Source organism: Lepidochelys olivacea (genome assembly GCF_965140295.1).
Source record: "Lepidochelys olivacea isolate rLepOli2 genome assembly, chromosome: 1".
In the NCBI taxonomy this organism is placed as follows: Eukaryota; Metazoa; Chordata; order Testudines; family Cheloniidae; genus Lepidochelys; species Lepidochelys olivacea.
In genome coordinates, this window is record NC_140411.1 from 257,572,195 (window position 1) to 257,600,024 (window position 27,830).

Here is a 27,830-nt window from a genome sequence, read left to right on the forward strand (position 1 = left end):
GTTGTATAAAGAAACTTTTGTACTGTACTTACATATAATTTTTTTAACATTTGGAGTTTGTGTCATTATTTTGTATTTATATCTGCATCTTCTCCCCAACAACACTGGCTACTAGTGTTTAGTATTACTAAATAGTGCATAGTAGTCTGTTTTATTAGCCTCTCCTGTTCTATGGACACTGTGTTCCAACACCTCATTTCTAATAGCACAATCTGCTTGATACATCTCTTGAAAATTACTGATAATTTAGACCCCCTACTCCATACTTCTTAGCGGCATCAATGAGAGACATGCCTGAGAGCTGTCATCTAGCATTGCAAATGTCCCACTACTGAGCCATGTTCCTGCCCCTGTGACCTTCCCTGCAGCTCAATTCATGTGTTGCAAGCAAAATAGTACTGGTGGTTCAGAATCAGTATGGTAAACCACTAGTTACAGGAATAGTAGGATCACATCTTGTCATTATATTCTTTAAAAATTCTGTTTTCGGGAGTTGAGAAACTCATGGACCAGTTGCAGCCTCAGAACTTGTATGTTGGGATGTCTCAACCCATGATGATACAGAATATGACACTTCACCAACGCAAACTGTATTTTGTATTTCAACACAAGTTGACAAGAGATAAATTTTAAAATACATAACCACCTACCCTCACACATTTCAACATTCCAGGAAAACCACATTAAAAGAACTATTTAATATGTTGGCGGAAAAAGACTTATGTACTGAAGGTGGTTGTCAGTTCCTCCTACCATCATGCATAAAACAGAAACAAACAGTAAAACTAAAAGATGAAGCACTTAGAACTGTTCTGCGTATGTTAAGTGCTGCAGGCTATGTTCTAGTTCACCACTCGCACTCACAACACAGCAAATGTAAACTTTGGAGCTGGGGTTGGCCAATTTAAAAGACCGCTCAGGTAGAAAGAGGGGTCCTAAACTCCCCAGCACAAGTCCCATAGCAAAGGAAGCAGTTTTGTCCATCACTCTTCAGCAGCCTCCACCCATGTCACCAGAGCCCACAGAAGTAATAAGCCTGGCTTGATTCAGAGGCAGTAGAATCCAAACTACTAGGTCTATTTTAAAAATAGATATGACACATACACAGGGTGCTATTGTGAGTTCATAATCTGCATGGATTAATAAATCAGTACATTCAGGCTTTTGGAGTAACATACTATGTTAAAACAATAAATTGCATTTGATTACTGTCGCTCCAAAAAGGTGTTTTGATTCTAAGACATTTTATGGATGGTATTTGCTCCAAAAATACTTATTGGTGACTTTCAAATGGTTCCCTTCTATGGAATAATTACTACAGAGACATATTCTTTAGTATCCAGTACCCTTGTTGTCAGGAATAACAAATGAGGCTGGTATTTTGATTGGCACATCTATTAAAGTCTTGTTTTTTGGTTGAGTACCACCAGTGCGCTGGATTTAGTAGGAAGACTAGGCCCTCTTGCCTGAAATTTTCCATTTTAGGTCATTAGGGTGAATCAATTCCTGTTAGGGAATTCCCACTCTTTCCCCTTGTTCCCACACTGATACCCCCTAGAAGCAACATCACCCTTAGATCTGTGTATCCAGACAGAAATTGCACTGGTTTAATTTAAATCAGTTCAGTTAAACTGGTGCATCTGTTGTATGTGAACTCTCTTGTATAGGTTTCAGAGTTATATTGGTTTAGCATGCATTTGTAAATTTATTGACAAGCCAAAATGCAATACACCAGGTTTAATCTGATAGTGTCCACACACAAAGTTGCACCAGTTTCACTGACTCAGTATAAAATTAGCCCTGTAGATAAACAAATATAAGTTTTAGGTAGATCAGGCCTTTGTGTGATTGTGGAGTCTCTGAAGTCCCAAGACTTAGGAAAAGTAAACACAATTTGAAAATATTTAACTGTACCACTTAAAAATCTTTCCTGAAAGCCTCTAGTTGTAGGTTGGTGCAGGTTAACCCTTCAGCATGCTGACAGAACTCTTCAGTCTAATTTCCTCTACCAGCACACCTTTCATCTGCAGATTTCAAAAATATTAGGCAAATATGGGTATGATTCCATTTGGTAAATAGGAAAACCCAGGGGGCAGACTTGAAGTGATCTGACCAAGATTAAATGGGCAGTCAGTGTCAAAGCTCACACTAGCACTCCTGACTCCCATACTGCTCTAACCGCCAGACCACATTTCCCACTGCCTGAAGTGAGGACAATTTCTGAGATGAAAAACAATCAGCATATCAGGTCAGGACGTAGGTGACGATTTTTGTTCACTCACGAGAGCACCTGCTTTGGCAGGGGGTGGACAGCACTGAGGTACCCCAGGCAGGGGAGACAGGCAGCTGTGAATTTAATAGGCATGTCGCAGGGCTATGATAAAAGCCCTTGCAATTTACTTTGGCAGGATCCAGAATTCTTTGGGGGCATTGTAATGTGATAACATGACCTTGGGTTCATTGTTGCCCCATGTTATGCCTTACCTTGAAAATAAGCGCGAGCCCTTGCCTGGCTGCAGTAACGTGGGGGAGGAGCAAGTGCATCCCTTGCATAGGAGACTGCTGCTCTGCTCTAATCCATGTGCCACACAGCGCTGGGGACAGAGGCCTAGTCTAGTCCTTCGGATGTGGGGAAAGAATGGGGGAGTGAGGTCTTTGTGGGTGCGGGTGAAGGATCAGGTCTGGGGGGTAGGTGGCGCTCAGGTCTGAGGGCAAAGAAAGGACAGGTCTTGTGGGTTGGTCAGTAGAGGGCTGGGGGGCAGAGGGGCCGCTGGGGGGATGGGAGAAGGAAGGAGCGGGCCGCAGCACGGTCCTTCACCTTCCCAGTGGATATTTCACAGGCCCCTTGTGACCCTGCAGCACGATGACATGTTCTGTGACATCACACTGTGAGGTCACGGGCATGGCTGTGTGACGTCACTGTGGTGGCGAGCGCTACAGGCCCTCCCCTTCACTCAGCGACTCCCAGCGCTCTCCCCCGCGGCCACGCCCTCGAAGAACAGAAGGCCGCTTGCTTTCGTCACGCGTGGGCGGGGCTACGAGACACACCCCGTCCGGACCCGGGTGGGGGGAGGTCACGTGACGGGCGCCCGCGCTGTCAGCTGATTACTGGGCTGTGCTGCGGCGGCGGCGATGGAGTTTCTCCTGGGCAGCCCCTTCAGCTCCCCCGTGGGGCAGCGCATCGGTGAGTCCCTCAGCCCCCCCCTTACCCCACGTCCCGGCCGCTCGGACTCCGCCGCCAACTCAGCCCCCTCCTCTGGGAAGCAGCGACAGCAGCTGGGTGCTGGGTAGGCGCGAGCGGCTGGGCGAGTCCTACGGCCTCAAGGCGGGATTGACACGGTTCTGGCCAATAAGGAGGCGAGGCTCATTTGTTTGACTGGCAGCAGCAGCCAATAGGGAGCGGGCGGGGAGGCGGGCCCTGGGGGGGGCTCCCCTTCCAGCCAATCCCCGTGCGCGGGGGGTCTCGGAATTTTTCTTATTTAAAGGGCCCCGGTGGCGAGAGCCACGTCTCCTGCGAGGGGGCGGGGCTGGGAGCGGGTGTCCGGCCTCACAGCTCTCTGAGGCCGCCTATTGGCCGGGGCGGCGGCGGCGGCGACCCTCCAGGAACAAACCTGGCGCCTCCCGCTGCTGGGCGCGCCCGAGAAGCAGCTCACCGGAGCCGGGCGCCCTCGCCTCGGTAGGGGTGGTAGGTGCCTGTAGAGGAAGGGAACCGCAGGAACAGCCCATAGGCGCTCGCTGTCGGGAGGGGAGCTGTAATATCTGCTCCCTGCCCTTGGAGCCGCCCAGCCCGACCGGTGCAATTATTGGGGCCCCAGCTAGTTTTGGGGGGAAGGACACATGCCCGTGGCAGCTTCACAGCCAGCCCTACAGGGCAAGGGTTGTGCATGCGTCTCTAAGTTTATGGCACTGTAATACATTGTAAGGAGAGTGATCACTGTAGATAAGCTATTGCCAGCAGGAGAGTGGGGTGGGGGGAGGTATTTTTTCATGCTTTGTGTGTATAAAAAGATCTACACTTTCCACAGTATGCATCCGATGAAGTGAGCTGTAGCTCACGAAAGCTCATGCTCAAATAAACTGGTTAGCCTCTAAGGTGCCACAAGTCCTCCTTTTCTTTTTGCGAATACCGACTAACACGGCTGTTACTCTGAAACCTGTAATAACTGTATGCACCTGGCCCTGCCATAGGCTAATTCCTTACTTGGCTCCTCACACCCTCCATCTTCTCGTGGCGTTATCCTTCTCGCCCCTGCCACAGGCCACAAGACCCGTGATCAGTCTTGATAGAAATCTGTGGGAAGCTTTGGCAAAATCTGTGGAATTTCTAACAGGGAAGTCTTGTTTGTATTTGCTAATCTGTTTAACTGAGCTCTCTTAATTAGGGCATCTTCCCTAGCTGAAGAATAGGCTCGTTCAGTGTAAACATGTTATGTTTTAGTACTATATTGATTTCTACTCATTGAGTTAGTTATTAGCCGGAGTTTTTTTAGGATTGGGGCCTTTTCTATAGCACCAGGTATTTCCCCATGCTTTACAGATACGGCAGGGAATGTGTCTTCATCTATCAAGTTTTTAGAAAGGCAGGATATCTTAGACGTACATCACCTCTAAGAACTTGAGAATAAATAGCGTCCAATCCAAGACCTTGCAAATCTTGGAAGAACAGCATTCCTCTTAGTCTGTGGCTGAGTTTAACGAAAGGAAGAGAGGAAACTAATATAAAGATGAAAAAACTAAGGGTAGAACAAGAAATTGGAAAATTGTTTTAGAGAGAAAGTGCAAGAAAGGACTGGAGCAACAAAGCAGGGAGGGATACACAGTAAGTTTTTGTTGGTTTTTTTTTAAGTGTTTAACAAAGTTTTCTTTAAAAATATGTATAAAGACTGCCTGCTTGTGTCGTGTAATATTTTTTCAATTTTTCAGGGAAATCTTGTGTCCCTGGGAACTAGGCCTGTCCTTGGTTTCTGGTCCTTTCCTTGTTTGCCTGTCAGTTCCACAGTGTTTTGTTTCAGACTTTTCAACCTTCTGCAGACTTTCTTTGACAGCCTGAAGGAAGTTACTCACTAATTGAACCCGTGATACTGATGACAGGCTGTTTAAGCACGTTTGCCACAGGAATCCCTGTGGCTATGCCACCACCACCAAGCCTCTGTCATGTCAGAGACCTACATTCCTCTCACCCATGGGTAGCAGCCGTGTTAGTCTATATTTGCAAAAAGAAAAGGAGTACTTGTGGCACCTTAGAGACTAACAAATTTATTTGAGCATAAGCTTTTGTGAGCTACAGCTCACTTCATCGGATGCATAAAGTGGAAAATACAGTGAGGAGATTTATATACACACAGACCATGAAAAAATGGGTGTTTATCATACACATTGTAAGGAGAGTGATCACTTAAGATGAGCTATTACCAGCAGGAGAGTGGGGTGGGGGGAGAGAAAACCTTTTGAAGTGATAATCAAGGTAGGCCATTTCCAGCACGTTTCCAGGAGTTAACAAGAAGGTCTGAGGCACAGTGGGGGGGAGGGGGGGAGGAATAAACAAGGGGAAATAGTTTTACTTTGTATAATGACTCAACCACTCCCAGTCTCTATTCAAGTCTCTATCCTGTGGGGAGGCATAGAGGAGTGTAGTATTTAAGGAAGATGATAAATAGGAAGAGCTAATTTTAGAGGTGGGGTGGGGTGGCAAAGGCCAGGGAGATATGAGGCCGTCCGTTGTGATGTACAGAGGTGAACAAAATATAATACACCAGAAACACCCTCTAAACACCCACCATTGAAAGGAAAGAAGTGAAACCAATGCAGCATCCCCTCCCCACCTCCTAGAGGTCCCTCCATCCCAGCTCCATGGACTTGGGGCTTGCAGTTTCAGGGGGTGAGAGAGAAGAGAATCGGAGAGCAGCCGTTCTCTTCAGCATGCCCCCCCCCAGAACCACACAGGTACCTGAAAGCTAATGCTGCTGTGATAAGCATTAACACCGCTTCAGGGCCTGCACCCCTTGGAAGAGCCCAGCACAGAACAGGTATTTGCAGTACAGCTTAGGAAACCGTGCTGCCTGATGGAAGGGGAGCAGGGGAAGAAGTGTAAAGGCCCAACTGCCCACGGGTTTGGAGCAGCATGTCTCTGTGGATCCTCAGCCTGGACATGGTTTTGAACCACACTCCCTCCCCTCTCTCTAAAGTGGAAACCCCTCCCTTTGAGGGAAGAATGTAGATAGAGTTTGAATTGTGGAGACTTTCCTGAGCTTGTATCTCCTCCCATAGGTTTCTTCACAGGAGGGGAAAGCATAGATCTTGATAGGGAGATTTTGTACAGGATTCTGAGTTGGACAGGAAGCCAGGGAGAACTTGGCTGGAGGGTGCATTGTCTCTGATGTCACTTTCTGCTGGATCTCCATGGTCATGATCCCATGAAATGCTGAGCACTCTCCACTCGAACTGAAGTCAGTGGGAGTTGAGTGCTCAGCCCTTTGCAAAACTTTTTAAAACTAGACTGAACAAAGCACTACAGGGAATGTTGGCAAAAGGCATAAGGATGAATTGGAGGAGGCTCTGGAGGGGATTATAGACTCTGACTTGTTACTGGAGAGCCTTTCAGAATATAGATGAAGAGAGGAGTTTCTGGGTGGTGGCTGACTTGTGAGGGGTTCTTCAATGCTGAAGAGAGGGAGGAAGGAGACAGAGGTCTTGGAGGCTGATTGATCTCTTCTGTCTCTAGCTTCTCCAGTACTCTGACTTGTTTGCCACATGACATCTTGCTGCCACAGGAATGGTTGTATGAGATCACAAATCCAGAACCGTGCTCTCCCCAGCAGGATTGGGAAGGAAGAGGAGAGAGACTGACAAATTAATAAAGTCCCTAGGTCCAATTCAGTCTTGGAATGAGCAGATGCACCTCCACTGTACTACTTATGCCAGGTCTGGAATTGACTCCCATCTTTAGAACACAAATAGCTTTGATAACTTAGTCACAATAAGCAGGAAAATTTTAAAGAGCAGGCGGGGAAAAAAAAGTGAGATTCAGTTCTTCGCTCATATATGCCTGGGCATTGGAGCTGCTGTTTGAGGGAAAAGAGGAGATGATTTGGGTTTGAAGCATGCCAGAATTCCCAGCAGCCTGGATTAACCTGACCAGCCCATAGAGCAATATGGTTCCACAAGGTTCAGTGGTTCCTCAACATCTGGAGCTAGATTAACTGCCAAAATTAAATGGCTCTGAAGTTTCTATGGGGCGGACGTGCAGTCAGCTTGGAATGTGCTATTGCCAATCAGATTCCAGCTCTTGGGAATGCCATAGGATATTCTCTGATGACCTCTGCAATTTGGAATGTTGAGTGGCCAATCGTATTCACAAAAAGAACAGGAGTACTTGTGGCACCTTAGAGACTAACAAATTTATTTGAGCATGAGCTTTCGTGAGCTACAGCTCACTTCATCGGATGCATGCAGTGGAAAATAAAGTGGGGAGATTTGTATACAGAGAGAACATGAAATAATGGGTGTTACCATACACACTGTAAGGAGAGTGATCAGGTAAGGTGAGCTATTACCAGCAGGAGAGCAGGGGGGGAAAATCTTTTTGTAGTGATAATCAAGGTGGGCCATTTCCAGCAGTTGACAAGAACGTCTGAGGAACAGTGGGGGGAATAAACATGGGCAATAGTTTTACTTTGTATAATGACCCATCCACTCCCAGTCTTTATTCAAGCCTAATTTAATGGTGTCCAGTTTGCAAATTAATTCCAGTTCAGCAGTCTCTCTTTGGAGTCTGTTTTTGAAGTTCTTTTGTGGAAGAATTGCCACTTTTAGGTCTGTAATCGAGTGACCAAAGAAATTGAAGTGTTCTCCGACTGGTTTCTGAATGTTCTAATTCTTGACATCTGATTTGCGTCCATTTATTCTTTTACGTAGAGACTGTCCAGTTTGGCCAATGTACATGGCAGAGGGGCATTGCTGGCACATGATGGCATATCTCACATTGGTAGATGTGCAGGTGAATGAGCCTCTAATTTTGTGGCTGATGTGATTAGGCCTTATGATGGTGTCCCCTGAATAGATATGTGGACACAGTTGGCAACGGGCTTTGTTGCAAGGATAGGTTCCTGGGTTAGTGGTTCTGTTGTGTGGTGTGTGGTTGCCTATAAATCTCCCCACTGTATTTTCCACTGAATGCATCCTGTGAAGTGAGCTGTAGCTCACGGAAGCTTATGCTCAAATAAATGTGTTAGTCTCTAAGGTGCCACAAGTACTCCTTTTCTGTTTGCGAATACAGACTAACACGGCTGCTACTCTGAAACCAATCGTATTCAGGCTCTTGTGCCTCCTGCCTTAGGAATCTATCGCTGTTCTGTGCAGTACTCGGGCTCGCAGGCATCAGATTTCATGAGGTGCAGACAGCTCATGTACTAATTACAGCTCATGAAACAGGGCCCTGCTTTTTGATCCTTCATGTGAGCAATAACAGACTTTGTTTTCCGCCAAAGCTCCAACAAAGCAGTAAAGTCCAGGATTTCCTGTCTCGGAGAAAACTCCGTCGTCTCGTATTGAGCTCAGATAGTCCGTTATTGCATAGGAGCCAGAAGGATTATAAGGGAAATAACTCCAGCTGTCTCAAAGAGCAGCCTGGATGTGCAATGCTGAGAACAGGTGTTTTAAAATGGTCCATCATGAGATAATAGAAGTTGGAGGCAGAAAAGGCCTGTTAGATCATAGAATCATAGAATATCAGGGTTGGAAGGGACCCCAGAAGGTCATCTAGTCCAACCCCCTACTCAAAGCAGGACCAATTCCCAGTTAAATCATCCCAGCCAGGGCTTTGTCAAGCCTGACCTTAAAAACCTCTAAGGAAGGAGATTCTACCACCTCCCTAGGTAACTCATTCCAGTGTTTCACCACCCTCTTAGTGAAAAAGTTTTTCCTAATATCCAATCTAAACCTCCCCCACTGCAACTTGAGACCATTACTCCTCGTTCTGTCATCTGCTACCATTGAGAACAGTCTAGAGCCATCCTCTTTGGAACCCCCTTTCAGGTAGTTGAAAGCAGCTATCAAATCCCCCCTCATTCTTCTCTTCTGCAGGCTAAACAATCCCAGCTCCCTCAGCCTCTCCTCATAAGTCATGTGTTCCAGTCCCCTAATCATTTTTGTTGCCCTTCGCTGGACTCTCTCCAATTTATCCACATCCTTCTTGAAGTGTGGGGCCCAAAACTGGACACAGTACTCCAGATGAGGCCTCACCAATGTCGAATAGAGGGGAACGATCACGTCCCTCGATCTGCTCGCTATGCCCCTACTTATACATCCCAAAATGCCATTGGCCTTCTTGGCAACAAGGGCACACTGCTGACTCATATCCAGCTTCTCGTCCACTGTCACCCCTAGGTCCTTTTCCGCAGAACTGCTGCCTAGCCATTCGGTCCCTAGTCTGTAGCTGTGCATTGGGTTCTTCCGTTCTAAGTGCAGAACCCTGCACTTATCCTTATTGAACCTCATCAGATTCCTTTTGGCCCAATCTTCCAATTGGTCTAGGTCCTTCTGTATCCTATCCCTCCCCTCCAGCGTATCTACCACTCCTCCCAGTTTAGTATCCTCCGCAAATTTGCTGAGAGTGCAATCCACACCATCCTCCAGATCATTTATGAAGATATTGAACAAAACCGGCCCCAGGACCGACCCTTGGGGCACTCCACTTGATACCGGCTGCCAACTAGACATGGAGCCATTGATCACTACCCGTTGAGCCCGACAATCTAGCCAGCTTTCTACCCACCTTATAGTGCATTCATCCAGCCCATACTTCCTTAACTTGGTGACAAGAATACTATGGGAGACCGTGTCAAAAGCTTTGCTAAAGTCAAGAAACAATACATCCACTGCTTTCCCTTCATCCACAGAACCAGTAATCTCATCATAAAAGGCGATTAGATTAGTCAGGCATGACCTTCCCTTGGTGAATCCATGCTGGCTGTTCCTGATCACTTTCCTCTCATGCAAGTGCTTCAGGATTGATTCTTTGAGGACCTGCTCCATGATTTTTCCAGGGACTGAGGTGAGGCTGACTGGCCTGTAGTTCCCAGGATCTTCCTTCTTCCCTTTTTTAAAGATTGGCACTACATTAGCCTTTTTCCAGTCATCCGGGACTTCCCCGGTTCGCCACGAGTTTTCAAAGATAATGGCCAATGGCTCTGCAATCACAGCCGCCAATTCCTTCAGCACTCTTGGATGCAACTCGTCCGGCCCCATGGACTTGTGCACGTCCAGCTTTTCTAAATAGTCCCTAACCACCTCTATCTCCACAGAGGGCTGGCCATCTCTTCTGCATTTTGTGATGCCCAGCGCAGCAGTCTGGGAGCTGACCTTGTTAGTGAAAACAGAGGCAAAAAAAGCATTGAGTACATTAGCTTTTTCCACATCCTCTGTCACTAGGTTGCCTCCCTCATTCAGTAAGGGGCCCACACATTCCTTGGCTTTCTTCTTGTTGCCAACATACCTGAAGAAACCCTTCTTGTTACTCTTGACATCTCTGGCTAGCTGCAGCTCCAGGTGCGATTTGGCCCTCCTGATAACATTCCTACATGCCCGAGCAATATTTTTATACTCTTCCCTGGTCATATGTCCAACCTTCCACTTCTTGTAAGCTTCTTTTTTATGTTTAAGATCCGCTAGGATTTCACCATTAAGCCAAGCTGGTCGCCTGCCATATTTACTATTCTTTCGACTCATTGGGATGGTTTGTCCCTGTAACCTCAACAGGGATTCCTTGAAATACAGCCAGCTCTCCTGGACTCCTTTCCCCTTCAAGTTAGTCCCCCAGGGGATCCTGGCCATCCGTTCCCTGAGGGAGTCGAAGTCTACTTTCCTGAAGTCCAGGGTCCGTATCCTGCTGCTTACCTTTCTTTCCTGCGTCAGGATCCTGAACTCAACCAACTCATGGTCACTGCCTCCCAGATTCCCATCCACTTTTGCTTCCCCCACTAATTCTACTAATTTTGTGAGCAGCAGGTCAAGAAAAGCGCCCCCCCTAGTTGGCTCCTCTAGCACTTGTGCCAGGAAATTGTCCCCTACGCTTTCCAAAAACTTCCTGGATTGTCTATGCACCGCTGTATTGCTCTCCCAGCAGATATCAGGAAAATTAAAGTCACCCATGAGAATCAGGGCATGCGATCTAGTAGCTTCCGTGAGCTGCCGGAAGAAAGCCTCATCCACCTCATCCCCCTGGTCCGGTGGTCTATAGCAGACTCCCACCACTACATCACTCTTGTTGCACACACTTCTAAACTTAATCCAGAGACACTCAGGTTTTTCTGCAGTTTTGTACCAGAGCTCTGAGCAGTCATACTGCTCCCTTACATACAGTGCTACTCCCCCACCTTTTCTGCCCTGCCTGTCCTTCCTGAACAGTTTATAACCATCCATGACAGTACTCCAGTCATGTGAGTTATCCCACCAAGTCTCTGTTATTCCGATCACGTCATAGTTCCTTGACATCACCAGGACCTCCAGTTCTCCCTGCTTGTTTCCAAGGCTTTGTGCATTTGTATATAAGCACTTGAGATAACCTGTTGATCGCCCCTCATTCCCAGTATGAGGCAGGAGCCCTCCCCTCACAGACATTCCTGCCTGTGCTTCCTCCCGGTATCCCGCTTTCCCACTTACCTCAGGGCTTTGGTCTCCTTCCCCCGGTGAACCTAGTTTAAAGCCCTCCTCACTAGGTTAGCCAGCCTGCTGGCAAAGATGCTCTTCCCTCTCTTCGTAAGATGGAGCCCGTCTCTGCCCAGCACTCCTCCTTCATGGAACACCATCCCATGGTCAAAGAAACCAAAGCCTTCTCTCCGACACCACCTGCGTAGCCATTCGTTGACTTCCACGATTCGACGCTCCCTACCTAGGCCTTTTCCTTCCACGGGGAGGATGGACGAGAACACCACTTGCGCCTCCAACTCCTTTATCCTTCTTCCTAGAGCCACATAGTCCGCAGTGATCCGCTCAAGGTCATTCTTGGCAGTATCATTGGTGCCCACGTGGAGAAGCAGGAAGGGGTAGCGATCCGAGGGCTTGATGAGTCTCGGCAGTCTCTCCGTCACATCGCGAATCTTAGCCCCTGGCAAGCAGCAGACTTCTCGGTTTTCCCGGTCAGGGCGGCAGATAGATGACTCAGTCCCCCGGAGGAGAGAGTCCCCGACCACCACCACCCGCCTTCTCCTCTTGGGAGTGGTGCTCGTGGAACCCCCAACCTCAGGACAGCGCATCTCATGCCTTCCAACCAGCGGAGCCTCCTTCTGCTTTCTCGCCCCAGACATATCATCTGGTCCACTCTCCGCAACGGTACCTGTGGAGAGAACATGAAAGCGGTTAGTTACCTGTGTCTGTGTTACTGGAACCCGGACATTCCGCTTACCTCTTCTGGAGGTCACATGTTGCCAAGCTTCTTCACTGGCCTCTTGGCTCCTCTGTGCAACCTGCTCTGTATCTGTAGAGCTTTGTGCCCCTAGAAGCCTATCCTGAGTTTCGTCCAGGAAATCCTCAGTTTCCCGTATGCAACGCAGGGTTGTTATCTGTTGCTCCAGACCTTCAATCTTCTCTTCCAATATGGAGACCAGCTTGCACTTTGTACAGACAAAGTCGCTTCTGTCCTGTGGAAGAAAGACAAAAGAAGATCTAAAAGAAGATCAGCTAGTCCAGCCCCTACACTGTTTAGGGTTGTTCCTGGTGCTTTGGTTTTGGATCTGTTTCACAATCATACTCATATCTTTCCATGCACCCAAATTAGGGTTGGCAACTGACTCCATCCCCCACTCCTTCTGTCACTTGGTCTCCTACACCTAGGGTGACCAGATGTCCTGATTTTATAGGGACAGTCCAGATTTTTGGTCTTTTTCTTATATAGGCTCCTATTGCCCCTCCCCCACCCCCATCCTGATTTTTCACATTTGCTGTCTGGTCATCCTACCCACGCCCTCACTCACTTACTTTCTCATTTTCACTGGGCTGGGGCAGGGGGTTGGGGTGCGGGAGTGGGTGAGGGCTCCGGCTGGGGCTGCGGGTTCCAGGTTGGGGCCAGAAATGAGCGGTTCAAGGTGTGGGAGGGGGCTGTGGGCTGGGGCAGGGGGTTGGGGTGTGGGCTGTGGGCTGGGGCCAGAGATGAGGGATTTGGGTGCAGTAGGGGGCTGGGGGTGGAGCCTAGGGGTTCGGAGTGTAGAAGGGGGCTCTGGGCTGAGGCAGGGGGTTGGGGTATGGGAGGAGGTACGGGCTCTGGGCTGGGGCTGCGGGTTCCAGGGTGGGGCCAGAAATGAGGGGTTCAGGGTGCGGGAGGGGGCTCCAGGCTAGGGCACAGGGTTGGAGTGCAGGGGTGTGGGGGTGGGCTCCATGATGGAGTTTGGATGCTGGATGGGGCTCCAAGCTGTGGCAGGGGGTTGGGGTATGGGAGGGGGTGCAAGGATTGGGCTCCCGGTGATGTTTACCTTGGGGGGCTCCCCAGAGTGGCGACATGTCCCTTGCCTCCTAGGCGGAGGGGCCGGGCGGCTTTGCATGATGCACGCTGCCTCTGCCCGCAGGCGCCGTCTCCACTGCTCCTATTGGCCATGGTTCCTGGCCAATAGGAGTTGCAGAACCGGCACTCAGGGCAGGGGCAGTGTGCGGAGCCTCCCTGGTCACCCCTGCACCTAGGAGCTGAGGGACATGTTGCCAGGATGCGCACGGAACCAGGTAAGGAGCCTGCCAGCCCCGCCAACTGGATTTTTAACTGACTGGAACCGGCAGGTTCCCTTTTCAACCGGATGTTCCAGTCAAAAACTGGACACTTGGCAACCCTAACCTAAATACTGCTCTCTACTCTGATTTTTTTTTTTTTTTGAGTGTGCATTGCATTTTTAGCAGGTGCACCACCTGTCATTGGCCACAGCCAGATAGGATGGCTGAATCAGTGAACCCTGGTGCATTCTTTTGTGGCCATTTGTGTACATATATGTCACCTATTTGGAATCCTCCCTTTCTGGTAGGTGAACAGCCAGCCAGAGGAGTGTATGCAGCTTGTTTGCATTCCTTTCTGAAACGTAAATACCCTCCCAGACCTTGAAAGGATCTCTTTGCATGGGGGTGATACAGCTCACTGTGTGAAATCAGGCCTAGGAAAGTGGGGGGAGGGTGCCTGCAGAGGCTATTCAGGGTTGAGGGACTCTTGCATCCAAAGGAAGCCAGGATGGTTGTGAGCAGCTTTCTTTCCACCCCCACCCTCCAGTTTCTCTTGTTGCTGAAGATTGTCCAGCAGCCCCATCCATTGCTGCCTCTTCTCCTGTGCACAAGTGAGGTGGCTCCCTTTCTCCATCCACGTGTGATTGGGTTTTTTTGTGAGGTGGGAGAATGGTGTGCTTGTGTACACGCCCTTTTCAGTAGAGTGTGCATGGTGTTACTTGTGCCCTTCGATGCAGGTGGACTGGTAACAGACAGTGTGGCAGAGTATGCAGCTGTCTTGGATTTTGTGCTGAGGTTTATAATGGGCAGGATGTACCCACCGGAGTACTGGGGAAGGGGGGAAAGGGGATATCTCAAAGACCAGCATTTTAAAACTTATTTATTGAGGTAAAAAGGGTCACCTGATCTGCCCGGAGCCTTCAGGGTACAGCAGTGGGGCAGGAGGAATCCACAAGCCAGACCTTTCCAGTGCTGCATTAAAGGGAGCAGATTGCTGGGCAATCGCCTGCCTAGATTTCTAATCTCTGAGGGATGCATAGCCATATACACAATGAAGGTAGCCATGGGCTGCATTGCAGAGTGTGTTCCCACTCCTGCATTAGTGGCATCATATCCAGAAATGCAGGGATTTTATTTTATTTCTTTATCTAGGAGTAGCAAAGACCTTCTCTAATCCTACCCCCCGCTGTCTTGTCCCTGCCCCCTTTCCAGTGCCAGCAGGGAGGGATGCATTGTAAGGGACTACAGTCTTCATCAAGACCATTAACTGTTGCTCTGATGATAGTAGAATGGTTGGGTCAGAAATGGGGAGGGAAGACAGATCTGCAGAGGTTCTGTTTCTGAAGGGGAGGGAGAGGGGCATCCACATGACTCGAAGGGCCCGATATTCCAGAGAGCTCACAATGCTGAGTGCTCAGCACTTTTGAATATCTGGCCTTTAATTAGGTGCCTAAATGGGGCTGAGCTCTTTTGAAAAACCAGGCCCAGCTTGTGGCTGCTGCGCACTTGAAACTCTGTCCCTGAGCTCTTCTGAAACTCTGGCCCCGTGTGATCAGTGAGCAGTTTAGAAAATGGGATGGGGGGTTGGGAAAGATCCTCTCTGGTCCCTAGCACTTCTGTGTGTGCGGCATGCCGATCAGTTGTATTGTATTTACTTGTCTTCCCATGCCCATCCCTCAATTTCTCTATATATAGAGTCCCAGCTGCCTGTCTGCCTGGTTAGTGTTATTTTCCCCCTGCAAGCTGGCAGGATTCCTAGCCTATCCAGTCCTCTAACCAGTGGGTGCAGGGTGGGACTGAGGCTTGGCTGATTACAGGGTGGAGGCACTGGTAACTCTGAGTAATAGCAGCTTGTTGCTCAGGATTCAGCCATGAATAACATCATGGCAAATTCAGGAACTCCTAATTAAAGGAGACACAGTCAGAGTGGGACTGACATTGCCCCAACTTGGTGCTGGAACCCACTTCCCTTCATGCTCCTCACATTCTAAAGGGCCAGATGTTTTGGTTTCATGGGAAGAGAAACTTAAAAACTAAGCAGCTTTTTGTTTTTGTAGGGCCTACATAAAAACAAGGGGCGTGATTCTGCTCTCACTTAAAGCAAGAGTTAAACCAGAGAAATTGAGAGAAGGATCTGGCCCGGTGTGGTGTTGCTCCCCTTGCTGGCTGTGCAGCATTGTTCCCATTACAGTGTCACTGTATTTTGGAGTTCACTGGCCACGCCTTCCCATCTGAGCCTCTTCCCCTAAGTCTGCACCTAGTGTGAAGCTCAGTGAGGTAGTGAACAAAGTGGATGGGCAATGCTGACTTGGAGCAAAAACATTGCTAACCAGTAAAGCTATTTGCAATAGTGCCACCTACTGGGCAGCAGGCTCCCCTCACCAGGCTGGGTTGGGATTTTACAGGGATATTCTGGCCACATTCCTTTTGGTTAAGATTCCTGGAGGGGCATCTTTTTGGCAGCCTGGCTCCCACCACCATGTGAGAGCAGCCTTTCATTCCTAGGTGTCCGCACTCCTCACAGTTGACTACTGAGCAATAGTCAGAGGCAAACCAGGGCCATTCTTAGCCTTGTCCTGTTTTTCCTTTCCCCAGAGAAAGCTACCGATGGATCCCTGCAGAGCGAGAACTGGGCCCTCAACATGGAGATTTGTGACATCATTAACGAGACGGAGGAAGGGTAAGGGAGCTGGCCCCACTAAGCGGTGTGCACGTACGTGCTGCAACCCCAGAGTCTGCTGTGTATGCATCTCCAAAAACGCACACAGCCTGGACAGTCAGATCTCCTGGCAGCATGGGTTGGTGGGATTAAAAAGCTGGGTCACTGGACACTCCCAGGGTAAGGGCTTTGGTAGAGGGAGTTAGAGGGGCAGCCTAGCTAATGTCAGCTGCCAAAGGCCTCATTCATTATGCCCCAGAATTCCAGCATGGGGAGCAGTTTATCAAATGGGCCATCAGGTTCCCCACTTACACCCGATTCAAGCAAGTTCTCATCCCCTCTGAGGAAGCAGTTTAAAATTCTTTTATTCTGTTGTATTCCTTCTTTATAGCTTGCTGTTTCTCTCCCTGGGAGTTGTGCTCTCAGGTATTTTCATACACAGTAAGTCAGACCTATGCAAGGGGGTGGGAGGTCCAAGGTCCCCTCTCCCTGAGCAGCCCTAAGACAAGACATTCAGAAATCCAGGGAATGCCAGGCATGTTAACTCGGGACCCTATAAATAACCCTCAGTGGGTTTGCTGGTGAGCTCCAAAGGGGCCATTCCCTCTGGCTGCAGAGACGTCAAGAACAGTATGTAACGGGAATGATGCTACATGAAATCCAAAACGGGGGCTTCGCTGCTCCCTCTGTCCCGCCCACAGCAGCGTGGGATTGGAGTGAGAGCTCCTACGATGGCCCAGTCTCCACTTACAAAGCTTTTTATTCTCTGAATCACCCATCTTTGTTAGCGCATCTCAGCAGCAACCTGTAGTATCTCTTCTGTTGCAGTCTTGGTGTCCTCACTGCACACACACTCCTAGCTCTCTCCTTGTCCCTCAGGCCTAGCCTGCAGTCCTCTTGCTGGTCCAGCTCTGGGCCCCAGACAGCTCAGCCAATGCACCTCAGTCCTGACCTGCAGCACCCCCTGTTACTCCCATCCCATCCCCCATAAAATGCACTTTATTCTGACCCTTCGGCACCACCTGCTATTACAGGCTTGACCACTGCCACTGTGTCTTCCCTGCATTGCAGCTGGAAGTTCATTCCATCGGTGGTGCTTTTCCTAAGGTTTCAGGATAACATCTCTGCGTAGAAGTGGAATTTCCCCCTTCTGGCACAGGATTTTGCTCTGTCCCAGGTGGTGAATCCAGGAATGTCGTGTTCCTAGCGCAGCTCCTTTTGTCTGCTCTTTCTCGCTCTCTCTGCCTCGCTCTGCACGTGGTGGATTGTCAATGGTGTCAGCACAGGTGCCCGTGGCTCCAGGAAATGTAACTTGCTAGTGTTAACGACTGCTCCCGAGGCAGAGCCACCACGGGGAGCCAGCTCACTCATTGTTGCTTTGGGCCACCGCAAAAGCCTGGGGGCAAATCGTTGGCTGATTGCAACCCTCACTGCAAGTCCCTGGAAGCTGGCAGACATATTGTTTTGTGTCTCTTCAGCCAGTGCAGCCCCCTGTGTAATCTTTCTCCAGGCCCAAAGATGCCTTCCGAGCCATAAAGAAGCGGATCGTAGGAAATAAGAACTTCCATGAGGTCATGCTGGCTTTGACAGTGAGTGGTGTGATCCCTTTCTCAGCTCCATGAACCCTGCTGTTAGGCTAGGTCCTTGGGTTGCTCTACCATTGGCCCTTGCCATCTCCAGGGGTTACCACAGTACAGCTCAATAGGTCACTGTCGGAACCAAATAAGACAGGGAGGTTATGGAGTTGTCTGTGGGAGTGGTATTCACAGTCTGGGAGTGGGGACAAGGGGCCTTGGACTAAAGTGTGGGATGGCACTGTAAAGGGAGTCTGGGATCTGGAGTCAAGAGGATGGTGCAGCGGGGACGCTTGCATCTTGGGAGCTGCAGAGTGAGTGACACCATGTGATTCCTGCTGTCTGAGTAGGGAAGGCCGGGGTTCCTGTAGGAGCCAGGGCTCCCCACGCCCGGGCATGTGGCAAATCTGGCAGGCTTTACTTCAAGTGCAATGAGGGATACCATCATGTGGGGTTTTCCTTTTAGAGCCCTGTGTACCAGCTGATCATGAAATGGCTCAGGTAAAGCCACTCCCCACCCTTCAGCTAGGAAGCTGAGCTAGCCAGCAGTTATGAGGATCCCACCAAGGTGAAGGGTCCCTCCCTCCACCCCCTCCTTCCTCCCACTTCTCACATCTCTACCGTGTGGACATTCCATCTCCAGACACCTGGAGGATGTGTGATAGAAGCGTTAACGCCTCCCCTCAAACTGAAAGGCGGGGACTCCATTCCTGCCGGTTAGAGGAGCGAGGCAAACTGGTTGGGATGGAGGGGCCTGTAACTAACGCCCCTGTGACTCTGCAGGTTCTGGAGACATGCGTTAAAAACTGTGGCCACCGCTTCCACGTTCTCGTGGCCAGCCAAGATTTTGTGGAAAGCGTCCTGGTGAGAATCATCCTCCCTAAGAACAACCCACCCACCATAGTGCATGACAAGGTGCTGACTCTCATACAGGTGAGTGAGGGACGAAAGGAGTCGGCAAGTCTGATTGCCGGGCAGGGCCCCTCTCTCTCCTGCCTCCAAGCACTTGGCAAGATGCTGGTCAGTAGGGGAGCAAGGAACCAGGGTATCCCACAATGCTGTGCTGAATAACAACTTCTAGGCCACCGGGCCTCACCCCCACAGCTCTTCCAGTTCCTGGAGCCGAGAATGGGATGTGGATCTCTGGCTCAGCAGTGCCAAGCACTGATCTCCAGAGCATGGGCCCTGACCTGGGTTATGTTGCCCTTAGGTGCTTGTGTGGAAGGGTGCATGCTTTAACTGCTCATGGTATGCACGTCTGCTTCTCTCCCCAGTCCTGGGCAGATGCGTTCCGCAGCTTACCAGACCTGACAGGCGTTGTAGCTGTCTACGAAGACCTGAGGAGGAAAGGCCTGGAGTTCCCCATGACTGACCTCGACATGCTGTCGCCCATCCACACACCGCAGAGGGTAAGGGGGGATCTCTGACGGGAGGAGATATGGCTGCTGCCATATGGGGGCTCTGGGGCTGGGGCATGGGACTGTGACTGCAGCCAGCCCACAGAGCTCACCTTAGGAGTAAGGATCTCTGATTGCAGTCTACATGTGGGGCCCTGTGTGGGTGGAAAGGGGCTGTGCCCAGAGCGCAGAAGCCATGGGAGTGGGGTGGTGAGGGGCACACAGGGGCCCTAGAAGATATGGTAAGGAGAAACAGGCAGAGCTGTTGGAAACAGACAGTGAGTTTGTATAAACATTCCTCTCTAGCAGCTGTGTCCTCTCACCTGTGAGCTGTCTGGTTCCTCTCTCTTGCGCTGTGCTTGTTCTTCTCTCTCTCTAGACTGTGTATAGCTCTGACTCTCCGTCTGAACAGAACTCGCCTGCTGGCGACTCCCCTCAGGGAGTAGACTCCATCCTGCATCCTGTCTCCTTGCCGGGGGGGCCGGGTGCCTCCAGTGATGCCCCCATCACACCCACACCAGAGCAGGTAAGCAGAACACAGGCCCAGTGCTGCTGCTGCTGCCGCCTCCCCTCACTTTGAAGCTCTTGGTCACAACACAGCTGCCCCTGGGCTCCCCCTTCCTCCGGACGGTGCTGCCACTCTAGAACGCCCTAGGGACTCAGTCACGCCAAGCTGCGATGTCACCAACACGGAGCAGTGACATCCCAAAGGAATCCGCCCAGGATGAGCTTAAAAAGGAGATGGCATCTCCTGATGCACAGCCACACAGGTGAGGAGTGGTGCGGGGACACAGATTTTACAGGAACAGGCTCCTGGCTTCCATTTCCTCAACGTCTCATCATGGCAACAGTTTGCTCAGCCAGTGCCTCATTTTCATCTCTCTTTGCCCCACTCCCAGCTGATTTTTCTCCACGTGTATGAATGACTCTCCTGGCTGTCAGCTCTGCCCGGGGAGGAAGTGTCCGGAAGCCAGTGATTCCACTCTTTTCCCTGTCCATGATCCTCCATGCTGCCATTGACTGAACATGACATCAGATTCTCACCTCCCTTCCCCTAGAAGGATGGAATTATCCAGCTTCTAGCAGACTTAGTGCCCTTGCACTAATGGGAGGTGAATTAACTGCTCTCCCAAGGCTTATTAGCCACTTCTGTCACTCAGCGCAGGCTCACGCTCGGACTGAGGTTAATTTTGTTCACCTGCACTGTTCGTTTTGCAAGTGAGACTCTCTGAATGGTTGCAAAGGGGGACCTGGGTCACAACAGCAGCTTGTACCAGTGCATAAAATGCAGGAACTCAGCCTGGAGATTGAGGCCTGGCAGCAGAAGTTATTGGTGGTGGCCTGGGTTCTATCTCCAGCAAATGGAGCCCCGTGAGATGGTAACTAGAGGGCCTAGAAAATTCCCAGCTGGTAGAGCTCCTGAGACTGTAACCAAGGAGTCAGAGTCATGTCTGCCGCAGTAGCAGTTCTTTTAGCCCTTAACCCTGTAGCCTTCCTTAGCCCAGGCTGTGGGCAGTCAGATCCTGGTCAGCACTTTCCTCTTGCCTTTGCAGATTGGGAAGCTGCGCAGCGAGCTGGAAGTGGTGAACGGGAATGTGAAGGTGATGTCCGAGATGCTGACAGAGCTGATGCCCGGACAGGCTGAGCCCTCTGACCTTGAACTCCTTCAGGTAAGGAATCTCCAGCAGACGTCTGAGGCGGAGAGAGAAATACGAAGAGCTCGGCTAAGTGCTGGCTCAGTGAACTGAGTGGTGTTCACGCCCTGCAGGGAGAGAAATTGCACTTAGCTGCTAGGGGGCTGGGCATGTTATGGAGAGAATTATTTAGGGTGGGCTTTCACAGAGTATAATGAGGAGTGACAGGATGAAATTTAGAAAGGGGAAAATTTAGTCTGAACTGCAAGGAAAAGCTGCCCACCAGTGAGAGCTGTTAGGCCACGGAATAGTCTCCCAAGGTGGTTGACTGTCTATTTCTGCCTGGGAAATAGGGCATTTCTACTTAACCAGGGGCCCAGTCTTTAGCTTTCCTGAGCTGGGAGACCCAACCAGGCCAGTAACCGTAAGAGCCCCTCATGCTAGTATCCATGGGCTTGGCTTTTACCTCCTCGCTGGCAGAGACCCAATAGTCTTCGACTATTAAACCCAGAGCCCCCAATGCTGTGAACTCTCAGGCTACCCCTGTGTCCTTGGCCTGACCATTGCTGTTCCTTCTTCTCACCATGGGCAGGAACTTAACCGGACGTGTAAAGCGATGCAGCAGCGCGTGCTGGAGCTGATCCCCCGTATCCTCCACGAACAGCTAACGGAGGAGCTGCTCATCGTCAACGACAACCTCAACAACGTGTTCCTGCGCTACGAACGGTACCCCGAAGCCTCGTGCCCCCATCCTCTCCCTCCCTGCCTCTCACACAGCAGCCCAGCTCTTTCCCAAGGAACAAGCCACGGGCTCGTTCTCCCATGGCAGCTCCCATTCTGCCCCATGTACTGTCTGTGTCTTTCCGTGAATGTAACTGGCAAGGCCTATCAACCCGGGTCCGCCGTCTTCCCTCGACTCAAGAAAACACATGGTTGTCTCCACTTCAACTCGTGTTGGTTCATCTCTGTCCCTTCATGATGCTGGCCTTTGTGTAATTATTGATGGGACATAAAGAGATCTCTGCAGCACAGCCCTGAAGGGGCAGATGGGAGGAGGGATCTGCCTTTGGGCTGCACAGGAGAGCTTCAGAGCAGGCCCCCAAGCCGCGAGGCTGCTGAGTAGAACAGAGAGGGTAGATACCCAGACCTCTAGCATGGGCAGAGGCATCGGCCACTCTCCTACATTCCACCTGCCCCTCCTGTAATACTAGTAGGAGATTTGAATGAATCCTGGGAGGAAGCAAGGGGATTTCCCCCTCTCCCATCGAAAAGGAAAAGCTACTCCTGGGTCACTTGGGGTGGGAATACTTCCAGGGGGGCATTAGACCCTTTCCTGTGCCATCCGCCAGGACATGCCCCCTTTGAATTTCCTCCAGTATCTGTTACCTTGGGTCAGACTCAGGTCCCAAACAGGGGTCTCTCCTTCCTCCAGGTGTGAAGGGGCAGGCCGAGCCAGCCCTTGGAGTGAGGGGTTAAGCCAGAAGGATCAGGGTGAATAATTACTTGAAATGCTTGGAAGCCATGAAAGCTCTTGCGATAGAAAGTCGTCTCATTTCACCTCTTCCTTGCAGGTTTGAGCGGCTCCGGGCTGGCCAGCCCATTAAGGTAACTCTGAGCTCCCTTCCCGTGCAAGGTTCTGGGCATCTTGCAGATAAGAATGTACCAAAGCCTGGTTTGCATCCTCCATGCCCTGCTGTTTTTGGGTTGGGTGGAGGGAGAATCGCTGTGCCTTTCTCACAGGCTGTAAGCACTGCTCTGAAACCCAGCTGGTCTGCTGCACTGGCACGTGGGAAAATGTTTCATTCCCAATCCCAAAGTCTCGTCTAGGGCTGGCAGCAATGTGGGTGTCCAGCTTGGTCTCTCAACCTGGGGGTTGTGACCCCTAGACCGACGGCAGACAGGTGTCGGGGTAGCAACCACCACGCTCGTCTTGTATTGCTCAGCGATGGGCAGGTCCCTGCGTGGAAAAGGATCAGAGGAACCCGAATCAGCACTGCTGTGGCCTCTGAGCTAGCACCTGACCTGCTGGCATCCAGGAGAGATGGGAGGATGGTGACCTAGGGAGAATTTGCTTTGACACCATTCACAGCCCACTCCCTGCAAGGAGAAGGGGGCAGACCCTGTGGCCTAGGTCTCTTGCTGAGGAGGGCCTCCGTCTCAGATGCACGTGGTGAGGGGAACGGGCAGGGATCAGTGAGGGCTAAGCCCAGGCTTCAGGAGTAGAAAATAACTCTCCTCTCTCCCCAAAGGTCCCAATTGAGGTGGAAAACAGTTGGATCAACAAGGGGCCCAGTGCTCCTCTGATAGACAAGCCGCCCGAAGCTGCCAACAGCCTCTCCTCTCAGCTGGCTGGCATAAGTAAGTAACCAAGCAGTGGCCTCTACTGGGTGTGGAGCTCCCCAGGGAGGGGCACAGGGGCGTCAATTGGCTAATGTTTGTAGAGTGCTCTGGGGACAGGAGGCATGAGGGAAATCAGATGCATTGTTTGTAATTATTAGGGTGTGACTTAACCTGTCTTGAAGAGACATCACCCAGGAATCAGTGCAGAAAGCTGGTGAACCTGGTGCTCTTGATGGGCCCTTGTCTGAACTGCAAATGCATCCATTGAATAGCCGTAGAGATGGATTTTCCCCTGCAGCCAGTGCCCAGAAGGAGAGGAAGGGGGCCCCGAAGCAGAAGTTGAACATTTTTTAATTAGCATCAAGCTTTCAGACTAGCTCCACAAGCCTCCACGCTCTGTCTCATGGTGTGTCCCTTGTGCTGTGGATGTACCTTGCTCCCCTCTTGCCCCCGCAGATCTGGGCTCCGGCAGCGTCAGTGCGGGGCTGCAGTCCCTAGACAGCTCTGGCAAACTGGAGGAAGAGTTTGACATGTTCGCCTTGACACGGGGCAGCTCGCTGGCTGAGCAGCGCAAAGAGTGAGTGGCGGCTCCTGTTTTCTGCTCCCCTTCGTGTTCTCTGAGCGTGTTTGATTGCAGGGTACAGGGAGGAAAAGGATCACCTGTGTTGGGAGACCTGAGTTCCCAGCTGCTAATCGTTCCTGAGAGTCCTGAGGCTGAGGAGGGAGCCAGCGCTTTCCATGTACTATTGTGGGGCAGGGTTTCTGCTCTCATTGCTTTGCTCTTAGCTGTTTCCCCTAAGGCCTTTGTTATGCCCTGTCAGGGATGGGAGAAGGAATGTCTGTATGTCACTTGCCTGTTGGTCACAGAGGGGGTGGCTGGGCTGGGCAATAAGGGATGGATACATAGGACTGGAGTGATTGTGCCTCCTTGGCGCTGTCTGAATTTTTGTGTAACACAATACCCCAGGTGGGCTGGCAGCAACGGGGATTGAACTTGGGACCTCTAGATCTCAAACCATGAGCACTTAGCGGGTGGCAGTGTGACCTAGTAGATAAAGTATTGGACTAGGACTCAGGAGACTTGGTTTTTATTCCTAGCTCTGCCACTGGCCTGCTGGGTGACCTTGGGTAAGTCAATTCCCCTTTCTGTGCCTCAGTTTCCCCATCTGTAAAAGAGGAGGAGATGATGGCACTGCCCTCCTTTGTCAAGTGCTTTGAGATCCGCTGATGAAAAGCGCTGTGTAAGCACTATTGCGGCTTCAGCTAAAGAGCCCAGCTTCTGTAGCTCAGCCTCTGCCCTTGGACTAGCCACTAGAGAGCCACGGTCTTTGGTTAATCTTGGTTCTGGTGCCTGTGCTTCAAGTTTAAAACCATGAGCTCCCAGGCCCTAACCCACAAGAGCGCGTCGTGCTATCCTCTGTTCCTTACAGCAGACCGAGGGAGTCTTTAGGATTGATCCTTCCCCTGCCCAGTCTGCCTCTCACACTGCTTCTGGGAATTGAAGCTGCAGCAAAATAACTTACAGCTTTAACTGATTCATTCTTCGCAGCTTTAGCCAAGTGAGACGGAGTTTATTAACCCCTTGAGTGGAGCTGGTCGATATAGGAGCGTTGCTGATGAGGAGCAGGGCTCTGGATTAGGAATACAAATCACCCCACTAGGTGGGCCAATGCTCTGTGAAATCTCGCCCTGGCCTGCTGTACGGGTTTAGATCCTTGATCCATCTAGCCTGCTGTCCTGTTTCCAGGGAGTCCAACCGTGAAACATTCTGGTTCATTTCTGGTTCATGTTCATCGATATTTCCTAACTCTCTGGTTCAGGAGTGGCGGAAGCACCCTAAAAGTGGGAGGCCACAGGTGCCCAAACCATGGCCCCGCCTCCACGCCACCCTCAAGGCCCTGCCCCTTCTTCCCGAGGCCCCACCCTTGCACTTCCTTTTCCCTCCAAGACCCTGCCCCACCTCGTTCCACTCGCCCTCCCTCCCTCCCCTGTCGCTCGTCCTTACAGCTGGTAAAAAGCAGGGGGGCCCCTGCCCACCGCCCCCATTCTGGCACCCCTGCTCCAGTTTGCCTCTGGTTCAGGCACTAACTTAGAATGATGGTTCAGTAACTGGTTCAACCACGCTGAATCTGTTTGAACTGGTTCAAATACATTCCTGCGGATTAAGGTCACGCACTCTTATGTTGCCGTTGTAACTCCTAGCAAAAGAATACAGTGATACATATTTCTTTCATTGTAGAAAAACGATTTTTTTTTAAACAAGTTCTTTGCACGCACTAGTACAACATGGTCCAGAACTCTGTCATATTTCACCGCTGAGGTGACAAACTGAATGTCGGCCCAGAAAATGCCCTATCTTACTACACTGCCTTGTGTAGCAAGAACAAGCAGGAGGAAGGAGGAGGCAGAGAGGGGAGGGAGGTGTTTTGGGGGTTGTAGTTCCCTTCTGTGGGAAGTCCTCTACCTGGGCACAACAGCCAAGAGAACTACCCATCCCAGAACCTCTCTCTTGGCTCATCTCCTCCTCTGGCTTCCTGGGAAGTGTAGTCTCTTCCCCCTCTCTTTAAGAGTGCAGCCAAGACAGACCCTTTCTCAGTACCCTTCTCCCCCGAAAATGCTCCCTCATTGTCTGATTATTGAACCTGTTGTTTTGAACCAGTTACCAGGTTTTGGTTTTTTTGGTTTCAATTCCAATTCGGGCTCAATGTGACTGAGAGGTTTTCAGGTCATAGTTTATTGTGATTCACTCAAAGCACTTCTCTGAACCGGTTTTCGGGTGCGGTTCAACTCCCTGCCTGTTTCTGCCGGTGGCCAGTGCTGACTGGACCAAAGGCCAAACACTGACTGCCTCTTCTGCTAAGCCAGTTCCACCTGCAGAGCTTGCCAAGTGGACGTGAAAATGTGCAGTTGTGTGACAGACAGCCTGGTTCCCGGGTCAATCCAGGCAACATTTCGGCTTGGTAACTAGCTCTCTCTGCTGCCGCTGGAACACATGTTGTTGAGGGGGTTGTGCTTGAATACAGACACTGATGAAAACTCGTCTGGGTCCCAGGATGGACGTACCTGGCACAGCACTTAGCACTGAATGGTTTAATAGCTGTCACTTTTACCAAACAGTGGTTGGGCTATAACCTGAAAGCAACCATGTGAGGACGAGGGTGCACAGGCTGTGCGCGTGATATGCTGCGGGCAGAGTGCTTTCAACGGGCCATCTGCAGAGAGCTGGGGTGCAGTGGAGCTGCATGGACAGAGGCAGGATGGGGAAGGAGCATCGTAGCCAACAGCACCTGATTTTGTAATGAAACCTGATCTCCTGGCATGTGCTCAGTGCGCTCCCTTCCCCCACCGTGCTGGACGGCCGTCTAGGGGCTGGGCAGGAATGGAAGTGTATCCTCGCCAGCATAACCCGATCCTCCAGGGACAGGGACCTGTGATCGTTCCAAAAACGAGGCATCTTCTATTTATTTCTCGCCACCCCCTTCAGCCGGCTCTCGCCGCCCTTGCGCTTGCTCTCCTGCCAGCCAGCCTCTGCACTTGCTGACTCAGGCTTCCTGTGCCACCAGCCCTGCGTCTCCCTCTCTCTGTGCTGAGCTGCTCCCCCGCTGCTGTCGGACCAGGGCGCCTCTGCAGGAGATCCCAGCAGTGGGGCCGGGGCATCCCCCTGGCCCCGTGACTCATGAGTACCTGGGCTCAGCAGTTCTGGAAGCACCTCAAGCCCTTCTTGCCCTTCTTTCTCATCAGCGGCATGGTGGCAGTGCTCTACTTCATCCTCAACGCCATCGTCCACAGCGGGCCCTTCACCGACAAGAACTTCTTTGAAAAGTTTGAGCGCAAGTGGCCCAAGCCCTTGCCCTCCAATGAGAGCAGCTAGATGACGGGAGCTCCCCAGCTCACAGGCCTCCAGCGCTGGGACGTCATCCAAGGTGGCTTCGTTCTCCTGGAATAGGAGCTAGTCTCTCTGGCCTGCACTGGTCCGATGAGGACTGCAAGCAAATTGAGAGGGAGTGACGTAGAGGAGGAGGCAGATAGGTGGTGTGTGTCTGAAAGAGAGAGAGAGAGATCTTGGGTGAGATGTGTTTGTGTGTGGCAAGGTCGTTGTATTTGCACACTCATGGGTGTTAAGGCCAGAAGAGACCATTCTGCTCGTCGGGTCTGACCTCATGTGTTACACAGTCCGTGGAATCTCAGCCGCTAGTGGGTTCATGACTGTCAGTGAGGGTGTGATGGGTGGGGTCTGTTTGGGGGACGTGTTTGCATGGGGAGGGGTGAGGTGGGTGAAGTGTGCTTGTGTTGGTGCGGGTTTTTGTTTCGCTCTGGGCCCTTGTACAGCCATTGTAACCCACTGGTCGGTGTGTATTGTGTTCCCCTCTCTGCCCAGTCCAGAGAAGATGTCCGTCTGTTCCAGATCTCAGGCTGGCTCTCCAGCTCTCGCTTTTAGCTCTGGAGGTCCCTGGTTTCATCCTTGGTGTTGGCCAAGATGGTGGCCCAGCCATCGTACAATAATGTCCCAGTACCTTCTTGTGGTACCTCACAA

The 27,830-nt window shown here is 50.9% G+C and overlaps 1 protein-coding gene across 6 annotated transcripts in view; it reads left to right on the forward strand.

The window, feature by feature from the left end:
- Window positions 1-3,035: 3,035 nt before the first annotated feature.
- TOM1 (target of myb1 membrane trafficking protein) overlaps window positions 3,036-27,830 on the forward strand; it is a 29,668-nt gene continuing 4,873 nt past the window's right edge. The window contains exons 1-11 of one of the 6 annotated variants that reach the window (XM_084617309.1): window positions 3,036-3,184; window positions 16,288-16,372; window positions 17,862-17,940; window positions 18,709-18,858; window positions 19,200-19,334; window positions 19,702-19,848; window positions 20,876-20,992; window positions 21,549-21,682; window positions 22,528-22,561; window positions 23,206-23,314; window positions 23,753-23,873. In XM_084617309.1, coding sequence (XP_084473435.1) covers window positions 3,133-3,184; window positions 16,288-16,372; window positions 17,862-17,940; window positions 18,709-18,858; window positions 19,200-19,334; window positions 19,702-19,848; window positions 20,876-20,992; window positions 21,549-21,682; window positions 22,528-22,561; window positions 23,206-23,314; window positions 23,753-23,873 — 1,163 coding nt within the window. In that variant the 5' untranslated portion in view covers window positions 3,036-3,132. Of the gene's footprint in view, window positions 3,185-3,532; window positions 3,686-6,902; window positions 6,922-16,287; window positions 16,373-17,861; window positions 17,941-18,708; window positions 18,859-19,199; window positions 19,335-19,701; window positions 19,849-20,875; window positions 20,993-21,548; window positions 21,683-22,527; window positions 22,562-23,205; window positions 23,315-23,752; window positions 23,874-27,830 lie in introns of those variants that run through there. The other 5 variants (XM_084617311.1, XM_084617312.1, XM_084617313.1 and 2 more) reach the window with 5 other exon arrangements.